The sequence below is a fragment of the Oncorhynchus nerka genome, linkage group LG18 (genome assembly GCF_034236695.1).
Source record: "Oncorhynchus nerka isolate Pitt River linkage group LG18, Oner_Uvic_2.0, whole genome shotgun sequence".
NCBI classification, from domain to species: domain Eukaryota; kingdom Metazoa; phylum Chordata; class Actinopteri; order Salmoniformes; family Salmonidae; genus Oncorhynchus; species Oncorhynchus nerka.
Genome location: NC_088413.1, coordinates 42,887,285 through 42,912,570, shown reverse-complemented (window position 1 = coordinate 42,912,570; position 25,286 = coordinate 42,887,285). Strand labels below are relative to the sequence as shown.

The following is a 25,286-nucleotide window of genomic DNA, read 5'->3' as shown; positions in this document are numbered from 1 at the left end:
AGAACACCATCCCAACCGTGAAGCACGGGGGTGTCAGCATCATGTTGTGGGGGTGCTTTGCTGCAGGAGGGACTGGTGCACTTCACAAAATAGATGGCATCATGAGGTTGGAAATTCTGTGGATATATTGAAGCAACATCTCAAGACATCAGTCAGGAAGTTAAAGTAAAGCTTGGTTGAAAATGGGTCTACCAAATGGACAATGACCCCAAGCATACTTCCAAAGTTGTGGCAAAATGGCTTAAGGACCACAAAGTCAAGGTATTTGAGTGGCCATCACAAAGCCCTGACATTTGTGGGCAGAACTGAAAAAACGTGTGCGAGCAAGGTTACCTACATACCTGACTAAGTTACACCAGCTCTGTCGGGAGGAATGGGCCAAAATTCACCCAACTTATTGTGGGAAGCTACTCAAAATGTTTGACCCAAGTTAAACAATGTAAAGGCAACTCTACCAAATACTAATTGAATGCATGTACACTTCTGACCCACTGGGAATGTGATGAAAGAAATAAAAGCTAAAATAAATCATTCTCTCTACTACTATTCTGACATTCACATTATTAAAATGATGTGGTGATTCTAACTGACCTAAGAGAGGGAATTGTTACTTGGGTTAAATGTCAGGAATTGTGAAAAACTGAGTATAAATGTACTTGGCTAAACGTCCGACTTCAACTGTCTATGTTTTACCCCTTTTTCTCCCCAATTTCATGGTATTCAATTGGTAGTTACAGTCTTGTCCCATCACTCGGGAGAGTCCATAGCCGTGCGTCCCCCAAAACACCACCCAGCCAAGCCGCACTGCTTCTTGACAGAAGCCAGCCGCACCAACGTGCCGGAGAAAACACTGTGCACCTGGCAACCACATCAGCTTGCATTGCACCCATCCCACCATAGGAGTCGCTACTGTGCGATGGGACAAGAACATCCTTGCCGGCTAAACCCTCCTCTAACCCGGACGACGCTGGGCCGATTGTTTACCGCCCCATGGGTCTCCCAGTCGCGGCCGGCTGCGACAGAGCCTGGACTTGAACCAGGGTCTCTAGTGGCCTTAGACCACTGCGCCACTCGGGAGGCCAAACTTGCACACTTTTGATAGACTTAAAGCGGCAATCTGTATTTGCTACATCTATTTTTTTACTTATAAATTATATATACCGTACCAGTCAAAGGTTTTTCTTTATTTTTACTATTTTCTTAATTGTAAAATAATAGTGAATACATCAAAACTATGAAATAACACATAAGGAATCATCTAGTAACAAAAAAGTGTTAAACAAATCAAAATAGATTTTAGATTCATCAAAGTAGCCAACCTTTGCCTCGATGAAAGCTTTGCACACTCTTGGCAAAGCATGCCATTCCATGGGCACAGCATTTATTTTTCAACTCGAATCAACAAGCCCAATCAGTCCTCCATGACAACAAAGTAATCATAAACAACATAGAAGGGCTGGCTAATAAGTCCTTAGTTTTGGGGTCATGGCTAATCTATACTTCCATATTTCATAAGTCCTATTCTTGAAGATCAAGGGGTATAACATTTATTATGACTGGAATTCTGATAGACCTTGGTTTTTAATGTAAAGATATCATTTAATTGTATTATTATATGCAGTAGAAAGCAATGGGTTAGAAGAAGCCTACATAACCAACCCATGAAGTAAAATATGGCCAGCTATGTAAACTTTAACATTGATTTATCCAGCAATGGATGTTGTTCAATTGGTAACATATATTTTTGTCTTCTTCTAATGCATCTTAAGGTTAAAGTAATCTAAAAGTAACGGAATGTAATCAGATTACGTTACCGAGTTTGGGTAATCCAAAAGTTACTTGACTGATTACAATTTTGGACAGGTAACTTATAACTGTAATGGATTACATTTAGAAGGTAACCTACCCATCCCTGGTGCACACATAGATTTTTCGATTCAAGCTGTGGTTTTTTATCACTAAGATTGTGAGCCACTAAACGCTGTATGTTTAGTACAGCGATATACTGATCTGATACTCTTAGGACACACCTTATATCCTTCCTTTCTTCCTTCCTTAATTCCTTCCTTCCTTTCTTATTTCCTTCATTCCTTCCTTCATTATTTGCTTCTTTCCATAATTCCTTAATTTCTTCCTTCCTTGTTGGCTTTTCTAGTGCAGGTTTTCAAGTAGTTATATTATCCTGTGCTGTAGATGGACATACTGTGCATACATACATTCAGACACACAGACAGACTGACATCCGAAGCTCACCTCCGCTTCAGAGGGACAAATGTTGCGTGAAATCAATAGACAGATTCCTCCTGATATGAGATGTTTGCGCTCTGAAAAATGCTTAATTTCCTGGAGACTTGAAATAAATTGAAAAGGATTTGTGTGGATTTGCTTATCAGTGGGCCAGTGTGAAGCCTGCTCTCCTTTAAGGCTTGAGGACACATCAGAATAGAGCTAATCTTCTACAGAGGTTCAATACGGAGTTCTCCCTCTCTGTCAGACCTGGGATGGACTGAGTGAAAGGATTGAGCCAGCATATGAGACTGATAGAAGACTTATACCATGTCGAGATATATTTGCGCGTTGTTATAGCAGGGATTAGGCTATTTTCTCCATCCCTTCTTCATCCTTTCAAATATGAAATGTAGGATACAATACATTGGCAGCTAACATGTTGTCAGACAGCAGTGAGAGTGAAGAGATGGGTATGTACATCTCTTAGGTGACATTGGAGAGGGAATGAGAAATATCCCTTCTTGTCTTTTGTCACCCCCCTCTGGACAAGTCAACCATAATGTATTGTAATAATAATAATACAATTAAAGAAATGCATCCAGTACTTATATAGTAGGCATTACGAAATAGTTACAAAAAAAGTATCATGTGTATTTTTGGGAACATTTGGTAACCTACATTCTGGTGACATGTTGTGGTGCAGCCAGGACTCTTGGCACCATTCTTCTCTAATGAGGGATATGGTAAACCTGACGCCAGTGGGACACAGCCGCCTAGGGCACATGTATATTTGTCGATTTTCCCACCGGTTTACCCAGAAGGGGTGTGTGTGCGTGCGTGTGTTCTAACGCTGACACATACCAAAATAGAATACCATTGCAAGCCATGGCTGGATTCACTTTACACTCCTAGATAAGAGGTGTAATTCTACACTTACAGACTCCATTGATTTTGGCTTCAGACTAATGTGTCTAAGAGAAATATCGCTATATGCAGTGGTGTACATAAGTAAGCTCACAGACAGCTTTGGCATTACTCTTAACACCGTGAAAGGGGATGGAGGGAGCCAGGCTTTGGGTTGTTTATGACATTAAGCACTGTCATTCTCAGCCATTTGACTGCGAAATCGGAGATCATTTCCCATTTTTCCTAGGAATCAGTCAATTACTTTTCTCATTGCTTTTCGCATCTGCGATCTCCTCCCTCTGAAAGACGGCAGCAGTCTTTTTCCACACTAAATATAAATTCAATGAATAATTTCATATTTACCGCCGGGCCATATTTTACAGCGCTCCAGTGTGGATGCCCCCGATGCCTGCTTATTCATCTTTGTGTATTTGAATTATTTTTACTCCACTATAAACTGTTTTAATGTGTATGAGTGTGAGTGTGTGTTCGTGGGTTTCTCCCCACCACACACACACCCTCTCTCTGGTCAGGTGTAGATTTCATACTCCTAGTGTGGGTCTGTGTCAAAAAAAATCTCAAATTGTACTTTTGTCACATGCGCCGAATACAACAAGTGTAGACTTTATGGTGAAATGCTTACTTACGAGCACAACAACAATAACGAATATATATACAAGGAGTGCCGGTACTGAGTCAATGTGCAGGGGTAAGAGGTAGTTGAGGTAATATGTACATGTAAGTAGGAGTAAAAGTGACAAGGCAGTCAGGATAGGTATACTGAGTAAAAATATAAACGCAAGATGTAAAGTGTTGGTCCCATGTTTCATGAGCTGAAATTAAAAATCCCAGAAATGTTCAAAATGCACAAATCTGGTTTCTCTCAAATCTGGTGCACAATTTTGTTAACATCCCTGTTAGTGAGCATTTCTCCTTTGCCAAGATAATCCATCCACCTGACAGGTGTGGCATTTCAAGAAGCTGATTAAACAGCATGATTATTATACAGGTGCACCTTATGCTGGGGACAATAAAAGACCACTCTAAAATGTGCAGTTTTGTCACACAATACAATGACACAAATGTTTTGAGGGAGTGTGCAATTGACATGCTTGACTGCAGGAATGTCCACCACAGCTGTTGCCAGAGAATTGAATGTTCATTTCTTTATGCCCTCTAAGGCTTGTTTTAGAGAATTTGGCAGTACGCCCGACCAGCCTCACAACCGCAGATCAGCCCAGCACCTGATTTCCTGATATGATAACTGTAACTCAGTAAAATCTTTGAAATTGCAGCGTATGTGAAGTGTGTGAAAGTGTGTTGTGTGAGTGTGTAATATGTGTGTAGTATGTGTGAGTGTGTGGGTAGTCCGGTGAGTGTGCATAGAGCCAGTGCAAAAAAAGGGGGTCAATGTAAATAGTCCGGGTAGCCATTTGATCAACTGTTCATCAGTCTTATGGCTTGGGGGTAGAAGCTGTTCAGAAGCCTTTTAGTCCTGGACTTGGCTCGCAGGTACCACTTGCCGTGCGGTAGCAGAGAAAACATTTATGACTTGGGTGGCTAGAGGCTTTGACCATTTTTAGGGCCTTCCTCTGCGGGTTTGTGTGTGTGCATGCTTGGGTGCGTGTGTGTGTGTGTTTTACAGTCCCATCAGCCCTAACAGTATTTACGGTGCTGTTGGTCTGTCCAACCCCTGATGACTCCATTACTCCCCCTGATATTTATAATTTCATAAAGCTGCTCCATGACAACGTTTATTTTATCCCCCTCCTAATCTCCTACTAATAAAGACATGCCAAACGCTGGGGTTGAAAAACGAGTGCGGCCCGAGCGAGGGAGGGAGAGGAGAGATAAATCAGAGGTGGAGGTGCAGGAGATTGTCAATGATCGGGCCGCTACGATCGAGCTGCCCCGCTCGATAGCCATGATCTATAGTAATGAAAATCCATGCAAACTATTGAGAGGGTAAGATGGAGGGGACAGGGGTGAGAAATTGGGCCGAGTTAACAACCGCGATGAGGAGACGTCGCCGGGGAAATATTATGGCAGCCGTTTGAAAGAAAGGCTTTGATAAACACGGCAGAAGTTTTTCAATTACCCGACTGCCCATGCAGTAAAGAGTAAAAGATGGAAAGCTGGCCGCTGCCCAGATCAGAGCTATAATGCAATAATACAATTCACAGAGGAGTTTGACTTTTGTTTTTCTACTTTGCCTGAAATGAACTACTGTACAGTATAATGCGTTCATTTCAGAGAGGAGTTTGGATTTTCTTTTTCTACTTTGCCCGGATATGAACTCAAGGAAGCAAGTGGAATGTAAAAGACCTTTGTGTATTGCCCCTCTCATTCCAAAGCTTTGGCTGTAAAGGCAATAGAAAATGAAAGATTGTTTATGAAATGTCACATCTTCAATTACTGTATAGTGTTCTCTGACATTGGAAAAAAGCTGAACATTGAAACTAATGATCTTCTTGTCTGTGTGTTTGTGTCCTTTTCCTGTCTGTGTCTGTGTGTGTCCCTGTGTATGTATCGGTTTGTCTTTGTTTCTTCTTTTTCTTTGTCTGTTCTTCACACGTTTGGCCCATGAAGCAGACAACGGATGACATCGTGTCGTCGGCAGAGTGTTCGAGTGATGACGAGGACCTGGAGGAGTGCGACTCTGGCCATGCAGGTGGGCTAGGTTAGTTTACCTCTGCTTGCTCTCACCCTGCTCTTTCACTCCATACACACCTGAGGATGAAGCACTGCATCCTCTAAGCATCACAGCCCCATGGACACACAAAGTGTAACTTCCAAAAATAGAAACTAGATGTAGTGAAATATAACAAAACAAGACAAATCATTCAACACTTAGACAGAATATTGGGTAAGACTGGAGATTTGTTAAGAAATCTGACTAAATGACATAAAACACACACACATATATATATATATATACCAAGGTGGAAAATAGTCAAATCTGTCATGAAGGACTATCCACATTATAAAACAATTATGTTGCTTCAATAATCAATACAAAACATCATTGATTTATGAGTTACACATGCCCATGGGGTCCTCTGAAGTGGTTAACATGGTCATCTAAACATGGTCACCTAAACACATACAAATTTTGTCCTCTCAGCGTTGAATGAGAGAGAAAAATGTAAATACTTTAATATAAAGATACAAAATTAGTATGGAGATGTGCCATGTGCCATTGATGCTTCAAAATGTATCATACCGTGTTTGGGTCCAGCGCTCTTGCCATGTGGTACTGTACTGACTTGCATTTTGACTCATGATACATTTTGAGATTCTCATGAAGATTTGCTTTCAGCGAAATTACTGTGATATCTAGCAGGAATTGAAATAGTGTTTTTTTTTTTTAATGTTTGTTCGTTTTATCATTTTCGTTTCTTCCATATTTAGAGGCGTGCCTTGTTAAAACATTTTTTAATATAGAACAGATATCATCGAATTTCTGTGTACGATTCTTTTAATTAATTAATTTTTTATATAGTTTTGCTTCAAGGTGAACATGTTATCCTGCTGTCTTTTTCCAACCCAAATATGAAAAATAGAATATTGAGCTAACTTAGAAGTTCCAAGTCATATTCCTCTAAGCTTTTTGAGAGAACTTGGGAATTGCTTTTTCTTGTTTGAATAAAATATCACTAACCAGCTGTCAGTCATGGAACTGTGTATACCAAAACAACAATTTCGCCTAAAATGTTTACTTCCCAAATAAAAATGAAAACTATTGACTTTGACAAGTTTCGACAGTTTATATTGGTACTCTACAGATATAAGCCAGGTAGTCAGTCAAAATGTTCTTATAGCTTCAGTTATTTACATGAATAACTCAGCCTTTTTGAGCCAAGCAAACTGGGTGTGATTTTCTTTCCTCTGATAAACATTCAGTAATGGTCAATTACATATTAGCTTTCACACTATCCTTTACATTACCTCCTGCAAATTCAATCATTGGTGTTAAAGAGACTGAGAATTAGCATATTTAGTGCTCAGATATTATGCTTTAAAAAAACATACAAACCTTGTCACATTATGGCAGTCCGTAATGAGGTGAAACATAAAAAGACCTCTACTAACATCAATCAAAGCACATTGGCTGTTTAGTATGGCAGGGACACCAACCTCAAGTCCTTTATAATTGCTTTTATTTGTGGCTCTGAATGAGGCAAATAAGAAGTAAAGAAACTCGAAATGCGGCAGAGGTAGAATATATTCCAGACGCAGACAATGTACTGCAGTGACTTTCGTGAAGCGTTTTAACTACTCCATATAATCTTTTTGATTGAATAGTTCCTTAATGTATCTCAGGTAGGCCTACAGCACCTGGTCACATGACAAACAACTGACAGAGGGTTCTCAGCCTGTGCTGTTATCAGGACTAGCTGATCATCATCCTGTAAAAGGTAAATCCCAAGTCCTCCCAAAGTTCCTGGAAGAGATAGCAGTGTAAAAGAGCCCAGGTCTGCTCTGTACTGTAGCCCTATGAGCTCCCCGGATTTCTGAAGACAGATATCGTCAGGGCCCCAGTCATCCAATCATATGTTTACACAGAAATTCACACCATTCTAACCCCGACATCAGTTGACGAGGACAGCTGCATGCTACATGCCCGTGGTCTCGATATTTATTTTATGCTTGGGGTTGTCGTCGTTGTTGTTTTTTGTGAGTGAAGCATGTGTGTGTTTTTTTTCTTAATTTTTAATCGTTTTATTTGCCGTCTTGTATGTTCAGGTCTCTTGTGTTTCGGTTTGTTTGTTTTGTTTTTGAGTCATTGTCTTCATCTATCTGCCAATTATCCGAAATACGACATTCCTGTTGTCTCGCCTCATCATGTGCAGCATGAATTTTTGGTGGTTAAAAACAATTTTTCCCTCATCTCTTTTCGAGCATTTGTGCCATGAGGCTTTTTGGAGAAAACATTTCAATTTTTTGATGATAAAAGGCAACAAAGTATTTTCTTGCCATCAACTTTTATGGCCTCAAGCAGGCAACCGTAATATGTAACAAAAGACAGTTGTGTATGAAGAATGATATCTTCCTAGCCCCTGTCCCTTCCTTCACTCCTTCCCTCCCTTCCTCTCCTCTCCCCACCCTTGCCAAGCCGTTCTGCCTTTAAATTTATTTCAATGCAGATGGCATAAAAATAATTTTATTGCCACAAAAGTATATCTGTTTTTCTCTTTTGAGTTGCTCTCCAGCAGTCATTTTGTGGCATGCATTAACAGTAGTGGCTAACTCAACATCAACCCATTTTCTTCCTGGTCACCACCTGGTGACCTCCATCCCTTCAAAGCATGGACCCCCTAACCCTGCATTTAGGCTAACTGGGCTGGTTTGTCTTCTGGTCACTTTGAGTTCCGCACCCATCTTTACGGTCTTAGCGACATTGCCTGTTGCGACATCCTTTCTCTCTCTCTCTCTCTCTCTCTCTCTCTCTCTCTCTCGCTCTCGCTCTCGCTCTCTCTCTCACTCTCTCTTTCTCTCTCTCTGTTCTGCACTTGTCTGTTTTTGGTCTGTCTGTTTTTGTCTGTTTGTCTGTCCTTTTGTCTGTGTTTCTGTCTGGAGGTGTTGTCATGTGATTCTGTTCTCTGTAAAACTGTTGGATATGCCCCCCTTTCCCTTAAAGGAATTCCATAAGACGGATAACACTGGTGCTAATAATAACATACATTTTAAACTAATTTCATACATTTGATTCATTGATAGTATAGGGAGATTAAATACCATCAAACTCTAAACCTGTTATTCCAATGATAACGTCACGGTAGTGTTCATTTCTAGCACAGTCTATATACAACCAGCTGTTGACTGAAGACAACAGTAACATCATGCAGCGTGGTGAATGAAGCATTCATATGATTATCTACGTTAATAATAACATTAGACATTTCACTCAACCACCAAAACGGTGTCAAATGCACTCGGGTTCAGACGTCTCTTTGAGGGTTATAAACAATTACAGTGTACGTATTTCACTTTAAAAGACAAGAAGTTGAACTTATCAAATAGGAAAGTGCAAACTCTCTCCAGGGAACTTATTAGCTCTGTAACTCGTACATCTATCCACCAAAAATATAGGTTTTTAGATGAGTCTCTTTATAAATGGCAGTGTTTCAGACAAGCCTCACCTCCCTGTTCATTGACATGTTTTTATAACAGGAGTTAAGGGCTGAGCTAAGGAAAGTCTGTATCTTTCCTGGCACTCATCTATTTTACAGTATACTTATAAAACTAGCCAGTTATGATAAGCCTACTATACGTATACTTTGAACCTGGGTAGTCTATGCACCGAATGACTATGTTAGCCCGCTGTTCCAAAGATTCCAGCATAGTGGAAACACAGATACACTGCTGAACAAACTTCTGTCAGACAGACAGGAGGCCAAGTGAAGACAGAGGATGCAACCGCCCAGCCATTCAACTGCAGCAATCCAAGATGGCGTTTGACAAGGAATGTCATGCAGGTTGGCATTTATTGGGAAGACTCGTGTACCGGAGGCAACTCTGCAATGTAGTCACTAGTTGGCACAGCCACAAAGTCATATAATCTTATTTTAAACCTTAACCATAACTTTAACCACACTGCTAACCTTATGCCTAACCTTAAATTAAGACCAAAAACCCATTTTTTTTCCTAAATGTTGATGATATATAGCCTATTTTTTTATCGCTCAGCTCTGCTTCCAGGACAAGATTAATTCAAATAAATGTCAACTTGGAAATGTAACACTGCTTACAGCCAAGAAATTCCTTGGCATCGGTCTTAAAGTTCTACTCCAGTCTCCTTTTCAGCTCATTTATCACCTGATTTACTTATCAAAAGGCTTAATCTCAGTAGGTGGTCCAGGTGTCCTCTGACATTGCACAAGTGTGTGTGGGGGGGGTCGTCATATTTAGTTCTCTATCGATCCTTTATTGTTCCTCAAGCAAGGGGGAGGCCGATGAGATCAGAGGGCACCATCAGACCAACTCCTTGAATGGCCTACTCCGTGAAGTTTGCACTTGTGTCTAAAAAACACAATTTAGCTCAAAACATCATTTTTTTTACCCTTAAGTATGTGTATTTATAGGTGGGATATTGTTTTTCAAAAGGAAAAGTTAAAAAATATGCTTTAAAGTCAACAGTGATTTTCCACTGGCATTCAAATGAATAATGTTTTCATGACTCTAAACTGCTAAGCCAGCGATTTTGTCAGTGTTAATGTAGCTGCCAACACCAGAATTTAATTGTTCAACATTTGAAATGCATCGCTTTAAAATTAGAAGAGCCTGTTTTTGTTTACAGACATATTGTTGACGAGGTAGAGCTGTGAAAAGACCGCGGACAGAAACTTAATTAGACAGCCTTAAAGCAAACTCTATGCTGAATCTTACCTTATGATATTGTGTGCGCAGGGTTGGGGAGTAAAGGATTACATGTAAGTGATTACAAAAAAATGGTAACTAATCTGTTACGTTACCAGCAATAATATTGTCAGCAGATTACAGATACTTTTAACTAGATGATTACTTTGAGGATTACTTTTCAATTCAGAAACTAAGTTTGCGAGAAAAAAATATTTGAGAATTCTCTGTTTTCTTGACATTCAAATCAGCATTGAAAAAGGCGCAAGTTTAAGTTTGTTCCACCTGAGCAAGTATGATCACAAGTCAGACCACTATGATGACCCACCAAATATGTTTGATGGATCGCAAGAAAAGAGCAGGAATAGGCTTTTGTAGGCTACAGTCCAAGCTATGTCTTCCAATGGTGCGACTGCTGTCGGCATCCAAAGATCCAACTTGAATAAATGCTTGGAGGTAAGGATGACAGTAGTGGTGTAGTCTACGGCAATATGGATATCACTTATTATTGATATCTATATAGAGCATTGGTGTGAACCACACTGCTGCTCTCTCATTTAGTTGTTTGCCTTACGGATTGTGGTTGTTGTGGATGGCGTTTCACAAATCAAAATGTGTATTTGAACCCAATAATGATTGAATTCAAGAAGTTTAAACTGCCTATCAATCATTGTTTTTAAACTCATTTTATATATATATATACAGTTGAAGTCGAAAGTTTACATACACTTAGGTTGGAGTCATTAAAACTTGTTTTTCAACCACTCCACAAATTTCCGTAGGCCTAATGGATACATGTTCAAACTTGCAAACGTTTGATAGACTTAAAGGGGAAATCCATTTTGGGATTTATAAATTATGTATACTGTATATACAGTGGGGCAAAAAAGTATTTAGTCAGCCACCAATTGTGCAAGTTCTCCCACTTAAAAAGATGAGAGGCCTGTCATTTTCATCATCGGTACACTTCAACTATGACAGACAAAATGAGAAAAAAAATTCTAGAAAATCACATTGTACGATTTTTTATGAATTTATTTGCAAATTATGGTGGAAAATACGTATTTGGTCACCTACAAACAAGCAAGATTTCTGGCTCTCACAGACCTGTAACTTCTTCTTTAGGAGGCTCCACTGTCCTCCACTCGTTACCTGTATTAATGGCACCTGTTTGAACTTGTTATCAGTATGATTAGACACCTGTCCACAACCTCAAACAGTCACACTCCAAACTCCACTATGGCCAAAACCAAAGAGCTGTCAAAGGACACCAGAAACAAAATTGTAGACCTTGAACCAGGCTGGGAAGACTGAATCTGCAATAGGTAAGCAGCTTGGTTTGAAGAAATCAACTGTGGGAGCAATTATTAGGAAATGGAAGACATACAAGACCACTGATAATCTCCCTCGATCTGGGGCTCCACGCAAGATCTCACCCCGTGGGGTCAAAATGATCACAAGAACGGTGAGCAAAAATCCCAGAACCACACGGGGGGACCTAGTGAGTGACCTGCAGAGAGCTGGGACCAAAGTAACAAAGCCTACCATCAGTAACACACTACGCCGCCAGGGACTCAAATCCTGCAGTGCCAGACGTGTCCCCCTGCTTAAGCCAGTACATGTCCAGGCCCGTCTGAAGTTTGCTAAAGAGCATTTGGATGATCCAGAAGAAGATTGGGAGAATGTCATATGGCCAGAAGAAACCAAAATATAACTTTTGGGTAAAAACTCAACTCGATGTGTTTGGAGGACAAAGAATGCTGAGTTGCATCCTAAGAACACGATACCTACTGTGAAGCATGGAGGTGGAAACATCATGCTTCGGGGCTGTTTTTCTGCAAAGGAACCAGGACGACTGATCCGTGTAAAGGAAAGAATGAATGGGGCCATGTATCGTGAGATTTTGAGTGAAAACCTCCTTCCATCAGCAAGGGCATTGAAGATGAAACGTGGCTGGGTCTTTCAGCATGACAATGATCCCAAACACACCGCCCGGGCAACGAAGGAGTGGCTTCGTAAGAAGCATTTCAAGGTCCTGGAGTGGCCTAGCCAGTCTCCAGGTCTCAACCCCATAGAAAATCTTTGGAGGGAGTTGAAAGTCCGTGTTGCCCAGCAACAGCCCCAAAACATCACTGCTCTAGAGGAGATCTGCATGGAGGAATGGGACAAAATACCAGCAACAGTGTGTGAAAACCTTGTGAAGACTTACAGAAAACGTTTGACCTCTGTCATTGCCAACAAAGGGTATATAACAAAATATTGAGATAAACTTTTGTTACTGACCAAATACTTATTTTCCACCATAATTAATTAAAAAACCTACAATGTGATTTTCTGGAATTTTTTTCCTCATTTTGTCTGTCATAGTTGAAGTGTACCTATGATGAAAATTACAGGCCTCTCTCATCTTTTTAAGTGGGAGAACTTGCACAATTGGTGGCTGACTAAATACTTTTTTGCCCCACTGTATACACAGTTGCAGTCGGAAGTTTACATACACTTAAGTTGGAGCAATTAAAACTAATTTTTCAACACTCCACAATTGTCTTATTTACAAACTATAGTTTTGGCAAGTCGGTTAGGACATCTACTTTGTGCATGACACAAGTCATTTTTCCAACAATTGTTTACAGACAGATCATTTCACTTCTAATTCACTGTATCACAATTCCAGTGGGTCAGAAGTTTACATACACTAAGTTGACTGCCTTTAAACAACTTGGAAAATTCCAGAAAATGATGTCACCTCAGTGCCTCTTTGCTTGACATCATGGGAAAATCAAAAGAAATCAGGCAAGACCTCAGGAAAATAATTGGAGACCTCCACAAGTCTGGTTCATCCTTGGGAGCAATTTACAAACGCCTGAAGGTACCACGTTCATCTGTACAAACAATAGTACGCAAGTATAAACACCATGGGACCACGCAGCCATCATACCGCTCAGGAAGGAGTTCTGTCTCTTAGAGATGAACGTACCTTGGTGTGAAAAGTGCAAATCAGTCCCAGAACAACAGCAAAGGACCTTGATAAAATGCTGGAGGAAACAAGTACAAAAGTATCTATATCCACAGTAAAACAAGTGCTAGATCGACATAACCTGAAAGGCCGCTCAGCAAGGAAGAAGCCACTGCTCCAAAACCGCCATAAAAAAGCCAGACTACGGTTTGTAACTGCACATGGGGACAAAGATCGTACTTTTTGGAGAAATGTCCTCTGGTCTTATGAAACAAAAATAGAACTGTTTGGCCATAATGGCCATCGTTATGTTAGGAGGAAAAAGGGGTAGGCTTGCAAGTCGAAGAACACCATCCCAACCGTGAAGCACGGGGGTGGTAGCATCGTGTTGTGGGGGTGCTTTGCTGCAGGAGGTACTGGTGCACTTCACAAAATAGATGGCATCATGAGGGAGGGATATTACATGGATATATTGAAGCAACATCTTAAGACATCAGTCAGGATTTTAAAGCTTGGTTGCAAATGGGTCTTCCAAATGAACAATGACCCCAAGCATACTTCCAAACTTGTGGAAAAATGGCTTAAGGACAACATAGTCAAGGTAGTCAAGTGGCCATCACAAAGCCCTGACCTCAATCCTATAGAACATTTTTGGACAGACCTGAAAAAGCGTGTGCGAGCAAGGAGGCCTACAAACCTAACTCAGTTACACCAACTCTGTCAGAAGGAATGGGCCAAAATTCACCCAACTTATTGTGGGAAGCTTATGGAAGGCTACCTGAAATGTTTGACCCAAGTTAAACAATGTAAATGCAATGCTACGAATTGCTAATTGAGTGTGTGTAAACTTCTGACCACTGGGAATGTGATGAAATAAATAAAAGCTGAAATAAATCATTCTCTCTACTATTATTCTGACATTTCACATTCTAAAAAATTAAGTGGTGATCCTAACTGACCTAAGACAGGGAATTTCAACCAGGATTCAGGAATTGTGAAAAACTAAGTTTAAATGTATTTGGCTTAGGTGTATTTAAACTTCAACAGTATATCCCCAGGTATCACCTGTTATTAATGAAAGAGTCTGGGGCAACTCTGGGATTCACAACATGTCCACTCTTCCAGGTTTTTGGTTGTAGATTGTGAGTGTGATGTCAGTCAGGGAGAGTAAACCCACCTGAATGACCCTACATCATCACTGTGAGGAGGGTGATTAGACATAATCAAGTAATGGCACAGCCACAGTTTAAAACCACTATCATTTTCACCAGAACCTCTACACTTACCACTTCAAATAAGCATAGTCTTTATGAAGTATCAATAGCCTCTGATTTCTTATACAGTATGCATGTTAGCACAAGGGTGAGTATATGGTATATGTTTTATTCTTTTGCATAGGATTGAAGAGAATAGCAAGTATAAAATGACCAGTGAAACCATAAGCTGATGTGTAAAACATACAGTAGGATTGATCTTTTTGAACCTCACACTGATCCCTCTGATTCTTCCGAGCCAATCACTGTCTCGGTATTCTGTTTGTAGTCAGCGGATCAAACGTGTTACGGTAGCCACGTCTTTCTTAACGCTCAATTCAATGAGCCTCTCTATGGCTAGCCAGCCCCATGTTAGCAGAGTGTGCCCTGAAGCAGGAGAGACAGGTAGTAAATCCCTGGTGATAGACATGGACCAGACAACACGCTTCTCTGACCATGGCCCAGCTCACAGAGGTGTCAGAGAGGCGGATCTGGACTAAGGACCCAGGACTCCTAAAGCTCTGCTAGGGGTTGGAGTAGTTCTACATCAGCTAGACACTGAGGTGGACACTCAACTCTCACGTGGCAGTAAGTGAAGAACATTCACTAAGTTCTGGTCTAAATTAAAACAGGTAGGCCACAATTAGAGTAAATATCCACTTAAGTTAATAATAGGTTTTAATGTTTATGCATCTTAGGTAAGTATAGAATGTTGATAAATCAGAAGCGTACTTATTTGACCCTATTGTTTGGAATTATTATGGATCGTTGCCGACATATGCTTTTCTATATGAATATAAATAAGAAATCATACTTATTTAACTCTATAATTTGGCATTACGATAGATTGTGTCCTACATATGATTTTCGATATGAATCAGGAAGCATACTTATTTAAAGGTCCAATGCAGTCATTTTGATCTCAGTATGAAATCATTTCTGGGAAGCAATTACGTACCTTATTGTGATTGTTTTCAATTGAAATTGTCAAAAATTAACAAAAATAGCTTCTTAGCAAAGAGTGATTTCTCAATCAAGAATTTTCCCAGGACTGCCTGGGAGTGGTCTGAGTGTGGAGGGGAAAACAGAAAAGGAGATGTTAATGGCAGAGAGGTTTAGAACTCTCTTTCGTATTGGTCTAGTTATCATCTGGTTCAAAACTCCAGCCCACCTAAACAGGCTGAAACTTCAGGTGGTCAATTCACACTAAAAGGGTATTATCATTTTCACAGTTTCACAATATTATTTCAACCTCACAGTATGGAAATATATATAACCCCAAAATGTGGCATTATGATGGATCGTTTCCACCTTATGCTTTTCTCTATGGTTCTCCTTCCAAGTAGAATATGAACACACTCCCAGCTTTCTGTAGCTTCCTCTGCACTGCACAAGGGAATCAAGAAATCAAGCACCAGCTTCAGACACACTGTTATAGGTGAAATCTGTCAGTGTCCTCTTCCTCCTCTGCTGTCTACAGTGCTGTCTGTTTTTACAAGATAAGAGAGCCTGTGTCTCTCTTCCGAGTGCTTTTCAGGCATTCGCTAGTTACTTTCTATCTCACTCCGGGAAGGGATATTTTACCCTCATGTCAATATTAATGTTCCACTTGACGTTCCACACATTTATGATGCAATAATTTGCATCCACAAGAATAATATCTCACTGTACACCACTCTGTAACTGAATGACATTCACATGATTATTAAACGTGTGGGTCAAAATGCCTTCGCAATGAAGTTCAGCTCCTGGTGAAATTACAGATGATAAAGAAACCCACTGTGCACAGATGCCAATTCAACGTCTATTCCACATTGGATCCACGTGATTTCATTCAAATCGCGTGGAAACAACGTTGATTCAACCAGTGTGTGCCCAGTGGGAACTATGTTATGACCAAGGAGTCTTGCTACGGAGATTACCTTAGTTTATTGAGATACTCATTTTTAAAGCGTTCATGAGATACATTCAGTTTGCATATAACTTCAGGAAAACATACATAATAAGAGTCTTGTGGAATTCCTCTCTATTTCTGTCTAGCTGTAAAACTAAAGGCTGTGGGAATCAACATTCCTTCAAGTTTTTATCTTGAATGTAATAACTTATTTTTCAATCAATTACGGTATAATACATAATTATGGGTCAGTTTCATTCCTATAATCCTACAGCCCTTGGTTGAACTGGCTCCTATACTTCTCTAACCTTACTCAACCGTTGATGTCTTACTTTACCTGACCCCAGCTTGCCGTATATTGTTTTTCTACTTTCCCTAAATGCAACTTACTTTAAGCATGCATCAACATCTTGCAGTACAACCAAAAAAAGTTTAACCCATTCTCAGACAGTATGTTCTCTCTCTGACATATACCCAGACTGCACGCCGGGTCCATGTCTTAAGACTAACATAAACAGATATATTTGTCATCCAAAAACACATGACAGAGGGAAAGTCGCCACCAGACTGCCCCTCTCGACTGTGTCTGTTTTCTAGTGTGTGCATCTGGTTGTAGTGTGTGCAAATTTAAATGGCTTTGTTCTATCATCTTATATGGACATTTATTATTTGATAGTTTATCCGTTCGTATTTTTGTATAGAAACATTCAAATTGATATATGACCATTTTGTTATGATTTTGATTTTTTGGATTACATAGTTGGATTACGTAGTTTCGGTTAAACATTCGTTTTGACCTCTGAATATTTGGAATCACAGTTTTGTAGAATACATTTGAATTTTTTACTTCTTTTTTGGGGATTTGGAACTACTTCAGCGAATGGACTGTGTGCTTTAGACCACTGCTTTTCTTTTAATAATCCAAGCATGAAAGACAAAACATATAGCAATCCTCCAGTTAAACCTCCATTTTGTCAAAACCAAGTCCATTAAAGTTGACACAATATTTGGTGAAGCGGTTCCAGATCCACATGATATCTTCCTTGGTTTTCAGATATTTTTTAGAGCTATTTTGATAAACAATTAAACCTTTTTTATTGAATGATGAATTACTTAAAAAACAAAACTGCATGGCTAAGAAGTTGCAGTTTAGGGTTTGTCAGACTGTCAGTGTTATTAGAGTTATGTTCTTCTCTGTAGATGGGCATGTATATGCTCATTGTTTGTATATCCCCATCCCTTCCTTACAGCCAAAAGCTCTAATGCCGCCCGACCGCTTCGTACTGCCTTTACATGGACATGGCAACTGACTTACACTATCACCCTCATCATCCTCATCTCCTCTGTAGTATGTTCATAGGCCCCTCCCCCTTGTCACTCCCCTCCCCTCCCCCTCTTTAGCGATGTTAAAATATGGACAGTCATCCATCCATTCTAAACTAAAGAACAAATACAAACTAAGCAAAAACTTAAAATTAATAGAATGTAGATATTTATTGAGAAGTCTATTAAAGCAAAAACTTATAGATGTACAGTTTTTTGTAAAAACTGGATTATTTATCGAAGATTTTAAAAAAGAAGAAAAAAAAGAATTATGGTGAAGTTTATTTTTCATGTTATGTGTGTGGATGTATGTGTTGTTGCCTCCCTGTACCATCATGTCTAAAGATAAATTAAACAAGAAGTCCAATTGCTAAATGATTTTTTTATCTATACAAAACTATACTCAGCCAAGAACATTCTTACACAACTTTCTTTTGTAAACTTTTTTTCTTCATGCCAAAATCATGCGGGCAATTTGTTGATGTAAGTTGACAAGGACTATGTGGTATGCTTTCTTCCTTGAATAATGTTTTAGTGGGCTGTTATGATGTTTATAACTGATTTGCGTTGTTTAACGTTTGCTTGGTAGAATATGTAGCTAATCTTTATTTAATAGATCTAACTGTGCTCTTAGCTTGTGAATGTTTAACGTAATAGTGTTTGCCGTATCTTGTGAGTGATACAATATAATCGTATGTTTGGCTTGATTTTTTTGTTATTGTTGATTTTTTTGCATCAATGTGTAGGACTTTGTAATAAGATATACACAACTGTATACACAAACCTTGATGGCAGTGGAATTTGGCAGCTGCAACGACACCCTGAATGTTCACCATATGCCTTTGAGAAACAGACCATCTACACTCTCCTTTTATGCAACACGAAACTCAGCATGTGATGGGGGATACTACCATATTTTCTCCCAAAATCCTTTTTAATCCTTTAGAAAAAAGATGGGATTTAGTTACCTCATATGTTGGCCTCCTCTCTCTCTCTCTCTCTCTCTCTCTCACTCTCACACACATCCACACACAGGCACTCACAATTAATGCACATTTATTGTCGGCATCCTCCCCTTAAATTAGCTTTGTCATCTTTTGCACCATTCTTCCGTAAGTGCCGGCAAGATGTGTGAATTTGCAAGTCTAATTCCAACCTCTCGGTTCCCAGTGCAGCCTTAATCACTACATAAGCTCTTTATTGCTCCTGTGTAGTTTTTGTTAGGTTTTTAATGAGCTACTTAGTTTGAAGCTGGGAACAATTTTGCTGGGAGAAAAATAATTTGTCTGGCTTACTTTATAGCTAGAACAATGCTCTCTGAAGTGCAGAGAGAGGGCGAGAGACAGAGAAAGAGAGTCTGAGCTATTCTGTTAGATGTAGAAGTGTACAATCAGGGTCAATGAGAAAACATAATGAACAGATTTTTGTCTTTTAATCGGCTGGATGATCATTTGTTTACGTTAACTCATTACTTATAGTTAATTAGTGGGCATATGAAAGGACCTGTTGTTCCTTAATTATTCAATATGGATACTCACATGGCATTTGTGTATTTTTGAAGAAACTGTAAAGCGCTATTGAACCCTTGTTTAACGCGTAATTGATTTTGGTACCATTTTCATTCAAGGCCTCTTTTGCTGGAGTGAAAAAAATGAGAGTTATCGAAAAAGCGTCTCTTTAATTGAATTGTGCGAGTGTAACTTTATTAAGTAACCTTCCAGTGATGCATGCTACCATACATCACATTGTGAGTTGATCACAAAGTTATGTTGCAGATGCACACAAATACTCACGCATGTATGCCACAGACACCGAACACAAATCACACAAGGGTACATGACACATGCACAGATACACAATTAGAGGGTGAACATTCAGCTGCCGTTGGTTTGCCCTGAGGTCCTGCCATTATGGAAGCTGTATAGAGCCATTCAAAAGGCGAGAGGCTGGGGCCGACTGGGGAGCCAGATCCTTCCATGGGGGTGACACTGTATATTAATTTAGCCAGCTTGGACATGTGGTTCTGTCCTTCACACGTATCTTATTGTAGAATTATAAATATACTGAACAAAAATATAAGCATGCAACAATTTCAAAGTTTTACTCTGTTACAGTTCATATAAGGAAACAACTCAATTGAAATACATTCATTGGGCGCTAATTTATGGATTTCACGTGACTGGGATTACAGATATGCATCTGTTGGTCACAGATACCTTAAAACAAATGTAGGGGGGTGGATCAGAAAAGCAGTCAGTATCTGGTGTGACCACCATTTGCATCATGCAGCACAACAGATCTCCTTCAATATAGTTGATCAAGTTGTTGATTGTGGCCTGTGGAATGTTCTCCCACTCCTCTTCAATGGCTGTGCGAAGTTGCTGCATATGGGGGGGACTGGAACACACTGATCCAGAGCATCCCAAACATGCTAAATGGGTGACATGTCTGGTGTGTATGCAGGCCATGGAAGAACGGACATTTTCAGCTTCCAGGAATTGTGTACAGATCCTTGCGACATGGGGCATGCATTATCATGCTGAAACATGAGATGATGGCGGCGGATGAACGGCACGACATTGGGCTTCAGGATCTCGTCACGCTATCTCTGTGAATCAAATTGCCATCGATAAAATGCAATTGTGTTTATTTTCCGTAGCTTATACCTGCCCATACTATAACCCCACCGTCACCATGGGGCATTATGTTTACAACGTTGATCAGCAAACCGCTCGCCCACATGATGCCATGCATGCTGTCTGCGGTTGTAAGGCCGGTTGGACACACTGCCAAATTCTCAAAAATGACGTTGGAGGTGTCATATGGTCGAGAAATTAACATTAAATTATCTGGCAACAGCTCTGGTGGACATTCCTGCAATTGCACACTCTCTCAAAACTTGGGACATCTGCACATTTTAGAGTGATCTTTTATTGTCCCCAGCACAAGGTGCACTTGTGTAATGATCATGCTGTCAGGTGGAGGGATTATCTTGTCAAAGGAGAAATGCTCACTAACAGGGGTGTAAACAAATTTGAGAGAAATAAGCTTTTTGTGCGAATGGAACATTTCAGGGATCTTATTTCAGCTTGCATTTATATTTTTGTTCAGTGTATTTCAGTCACTATACTACTTGTTTTTAATATAATAGGAATATTGTTAATATACATTAGCTACATGAAAACTTCCGTGTCAGATTTGAGAGGATATTATTTAACAGGTAAATCCACATTATGTTGGCCCTATTAGTTATGTATTCTTAAGTGCTTTCTTTGATTACACGTTAGGTCTGGCTCACCCTCACACCCCCTGAAGCCTTTTGATGCACAACCTTTTTAGTTGACCCTTTTTTCCGTTTTGTGGCGTTTTTGTTCTTATTTAAAGCTGTGTAATGTAGGTACAGTGTATGTACCTGTTTATTTTGTTTTGTACAGTGTCGTGTTGTTTTTATTTACCTCTTTTCCGTTTTGGATGAATGTGATAGATGTGTGTAGTTGCCATGACGTTCTTACTGCTCTCTAACATGTCTTTTCTCTGTCTCTACCTCTAGGAGGTGAATTAGTGATCCCAGTACTCTTAGAGGAACCGTTAGTGCTGCCCCCTGTAGCTACTCGTGCACCCTCCATCCCCCTTCCCCCAACCCTCCGCCCACCCCTCACCATTATTGAGACCACCAAAGAGTCCCTGTCCACGGCCACTGAGGCGGGGGTACCTTGCTTGTCGGATCGAGGCAGCGATGATTGTGATGATGATGATGATGATGGCTTGGTGATATCGGGGTATGGCTCAGGGGAAGCGTTCAACTCTAACCTGCCCCCTACTGATGATGAAGATTTTTACACCACCTTCTCCTTGGTAACAGATAAGACCTTGTCCACGTCGGCCTTTGAAGGTGGCTACAAAGTTCATGCGCCCAAGTGGGAAACCAAGGACTTTAGCTCTAACAAACCGTCCTCAGAACGCGGTAGGACTACCACTACCGCTGCGCTGCCGCTAGCCCCCGACCAGAGCCGCTACACCTCCACCGCAACCCTGCACCACACGCCACCCGCCAAGCTGCCTGCCGGCAAAATGAATAACCGCGAGCTAAAACCCCAGCCTGACGTAGTGTTGCTCCCGTTGCCCACACTACCCTATGAGGTAGACAGCACCAAGCAGAGGGCTCCTGTAATAACCTCCCCCATGTTCCGTAATGTACCCACAGCCCTGCCCACCCAGCCCGGCGTCAACCGAGTCCCGGGACCCCCGGAAGTGTCCCGCCAGTCTAGCAGCACCACCGGGATGGTCGTCGGGATAGTGGCGGCCGCCGCCCTGTGCATCCTCATCCTCCTGTACGCCATGTATAAGTACAGGAACAGGGACGAGGGCTCCTACCAGGTGGATGAGAGCAGGAATTACATCACCAACTCGGCCACGCAGAGCAATGGAGCCGTCATGAAGGACAAACAGCAGAGCTCAAAAGGCAGCAAAGTAAAACAGAAAAACAAGGACAAGGAGTATTACGTGTGAGTGACGGACGTTGCGAGATAAAAAAAAAAGAGAGAAAGCGAGGAAGAGAAAGGGAAAGAAATATATAGAACTTTATTTAACAGTTTACCTTCTAAGGAGCTGCGACGACGAAAGATGGTAAAAATGGAACTGTTACTTCATGCTGTGCAGAGTGGTTGAACTATGACATGTTCTGTAATATAAAGCACACTTACTATTGTAAGCATACCGAGAAGGCTAATAGCAACTTTAGTGACCTTACTCTTCTATCTGGTCGGAGACGTAATCAGTGTAGAACTACTTCACGGCTACTGCATCATTATCCTAAGTGACTTTTAGAGCTATGTGATCCTTAACGTAAATTCTAGTTTTTTTTTTTTTTTGTAAACCTGTACAAAATGAAGATATTCATATATCTTGACCATTTCCAGCATGTAAGCGACATGTAGTGCTTAACAAGAGTGAGTGGGTCAGGATAAAAAGGATCATTGTAAAGTCAATGAAAAAAATTGACTCCTGTCGTAAAAAGATATGACTAATTTGTATTGTTTATACATTATAAACGTGTGGTGTCTTAAAACGTTTAAAAAAAACAAGTACTACTTTATGTATCAAATGAAACCAAGTGAGCTCAAATGGCTAAGGATAGATCTCTTAGGATCTCTTCAGATCTCATAATTCTGTCATCTGATCTCGACCTGATTACTCTCATTGTGTGACGGACGGACAGAGTGACTCTGACGTGATCGTGGCGAGAAGTGGTTGGTTTTTCTTGTCTCGGTAAAAAGCAACTGATTGTAATGCATGCCCATCCTACTGCGACAGCCAAGTACAGTACAGTACAATATACAGTGTTCAACTTTGCTTGAGCAGTCCAGTTCTCACCAAGGCCAAACGTTATACTACTTCATCATCAGGACTACACAACTCTTTTAATTTTGTTCCCTAAAAACTTAAACAAAGAAAATGTGATTATCCCTGACGACAAAAAGGACTAATATTGGTTTGCAGCCAGTGCTGGTTGTATCTTTTGCAGGCCTCTGTGTGTTGGTTCATCGCCTCTTGTTCTATTTTCTATGGAGCTGTCCCATTGAGGACAGAATGCAGTACTATAACACTGTTAAAGATGTCTATACAGAAATAAATCTAACGTGAAAAGTGTGAATTCTTGTCACAGTCAACTGTGTCAAACAAACAATTTTGTTTACATATTTTATTACATTATAGCCATTGTACGTTGTAGGTACTAGATGTTGTACATACCATCTAAGTTGTAATTTTCTAGTACTTCTATTGTACAGAATGATCATATGGTTTATCACTGTATTTCATGAAGAAAAATCCATAACTGTTAACTGACATGAAGAAAGACTTTGAAGCATTGGGAACATACACATATTTTGTAAAGAAAGGAGAAAACCTGTTAGGCTAGAGATCTAATCGCAGATGTTTTTAAGTCGCATGAATATTTGACCACTTGAAGTGTCAATCAAATACAAAACGCCCAATCTTAAATGTACCAAGGCTTTCTTGTTCTTCTGGGTTATTTTAGTGTTATTTCTATTTTGAAAAAATAAAGAGAAGCTATATTAAAGAAGAGTATAACGGATGGATGCGGAGACGCAATTCCGACAACCTCCTGAAACCCAGTGTGATTCTTACCTCCAGGTCTGGACACTAACAATCATGTCAAATCATTCGCTTTTCATATTTGCTTTATATATTTTTGAATATAGTTTCCATATATTTTTTTCACCCTGATTTATAATTCCCTTTAATTTATGAATATGTCCAGATTGTTCATAATCATTGACACTTTGATTTTTCTGTCATCTTTTGTTTCATTTTTTGTTGTTGTTGAGGATTTAGATATCATTTTCTATGAGTTTTCATGTTTTTTTCATACCCCCCCAGGAATTGCATTGCAATAAAATGTTCTTCCCAAACGTGTTTTCAAGTCACTGCTTTTGAACTCTCTCGTTTTACCTCTCGAGGCCAAGTGTTAAGCTCATTACTAAATGAGTAAGCTCAATAAATATGTGTGTACATTAGGGCTATGTTAGAGAGTTGGGACAATGCATATTAGGGACCTTCTCCGTTCTTCTCATAAGCCTCATGTAACCCAAGAGGCCTTAGTCATTTCTGTGTTTGTCAATTATAATTTAGTGTACATCTACATTTCCTTTGTCTTAACTGCTGATTTGGGATTTTCAGGATACTATACCATCCCCCACAATGGAGTACACGTGTTACTGTTACAGTAATATTCCTAACCTCATACCATAATATACTGTTAGCCAGGCATAACAAAAGTCAACTTTGAGTGGTATCTTATCTAATACTGGTTGAGTCATTTCGGGTTCCCTTTTAGCTCTTTGTAAACTTTGAAATCTGTCTGCCAGGAAGATTAGCACTTTGTACAGCGATTGATATTTCGAGTGATATTTCCCTAAAGCTATACAGTGCAGCAGCCTTGCTCCCATTTGTTTGTTCGCAGTTATCCCAAACTGGGATTGACGTCCGAGACACTTGATTTACATCCCAGACCTGATGTACGGTGTGTGCCAACAGTGAGAAATACCACTTGCCCTCCACGGGATTCTCAGACAGGAATGGCCTTTTACTGTCTGTCTAGACCACTGCACCGGGAGAGAGAGAGAAAGAGAGTACTCTCAATTTCCTGTCTAAAGCTGATATACAGTATTTTATGACTCCTGGAGTAACTTTATCAGCGAATTGAGACTAAAGAGGGGCTCAATTTTTCAGAAATGCCTGTTATTCATTCAGTCCTTGGTGTGGGAATGTAACATGTTATGTGATGTACTTTTTTCCCTTCCTCACAGTATTACAGAGTTTAATATTGTGATTGGGTTGGGTT

General features: G+C 40.1%; 1 protein-coding gene across 1 annotated transcript in view; it reads left to right on the top strand.

The window, feature by feature from the left end:
* Positions 1 to 24,358, top strand: part of LOC135559454 (neurexin-3a-beta-like) — a 172,904-nt gene extending 148,546 nt beyond the window's left edge. Inside the window, exons 6-7 of the mRNA XM_029687506.2 lie at positions 5,725 to 5,806; positions 21,471 to 24,358. Coding sequence (XP_029543366.1) covers positions 5,725 to 5,806; positions 21,471 to 22,429 — 1,041 coding nt within the window. The 3' untranslated portion in view covers positions 22,430 to 24,358. The remainder of the gene's footprint in view (positions 1 to 5,724; positions 5,807 to 21,470) is intronic.
* The last annotated feature ends 928 nt before the right edge of the window (positions 24,359 to 25,286 follow it).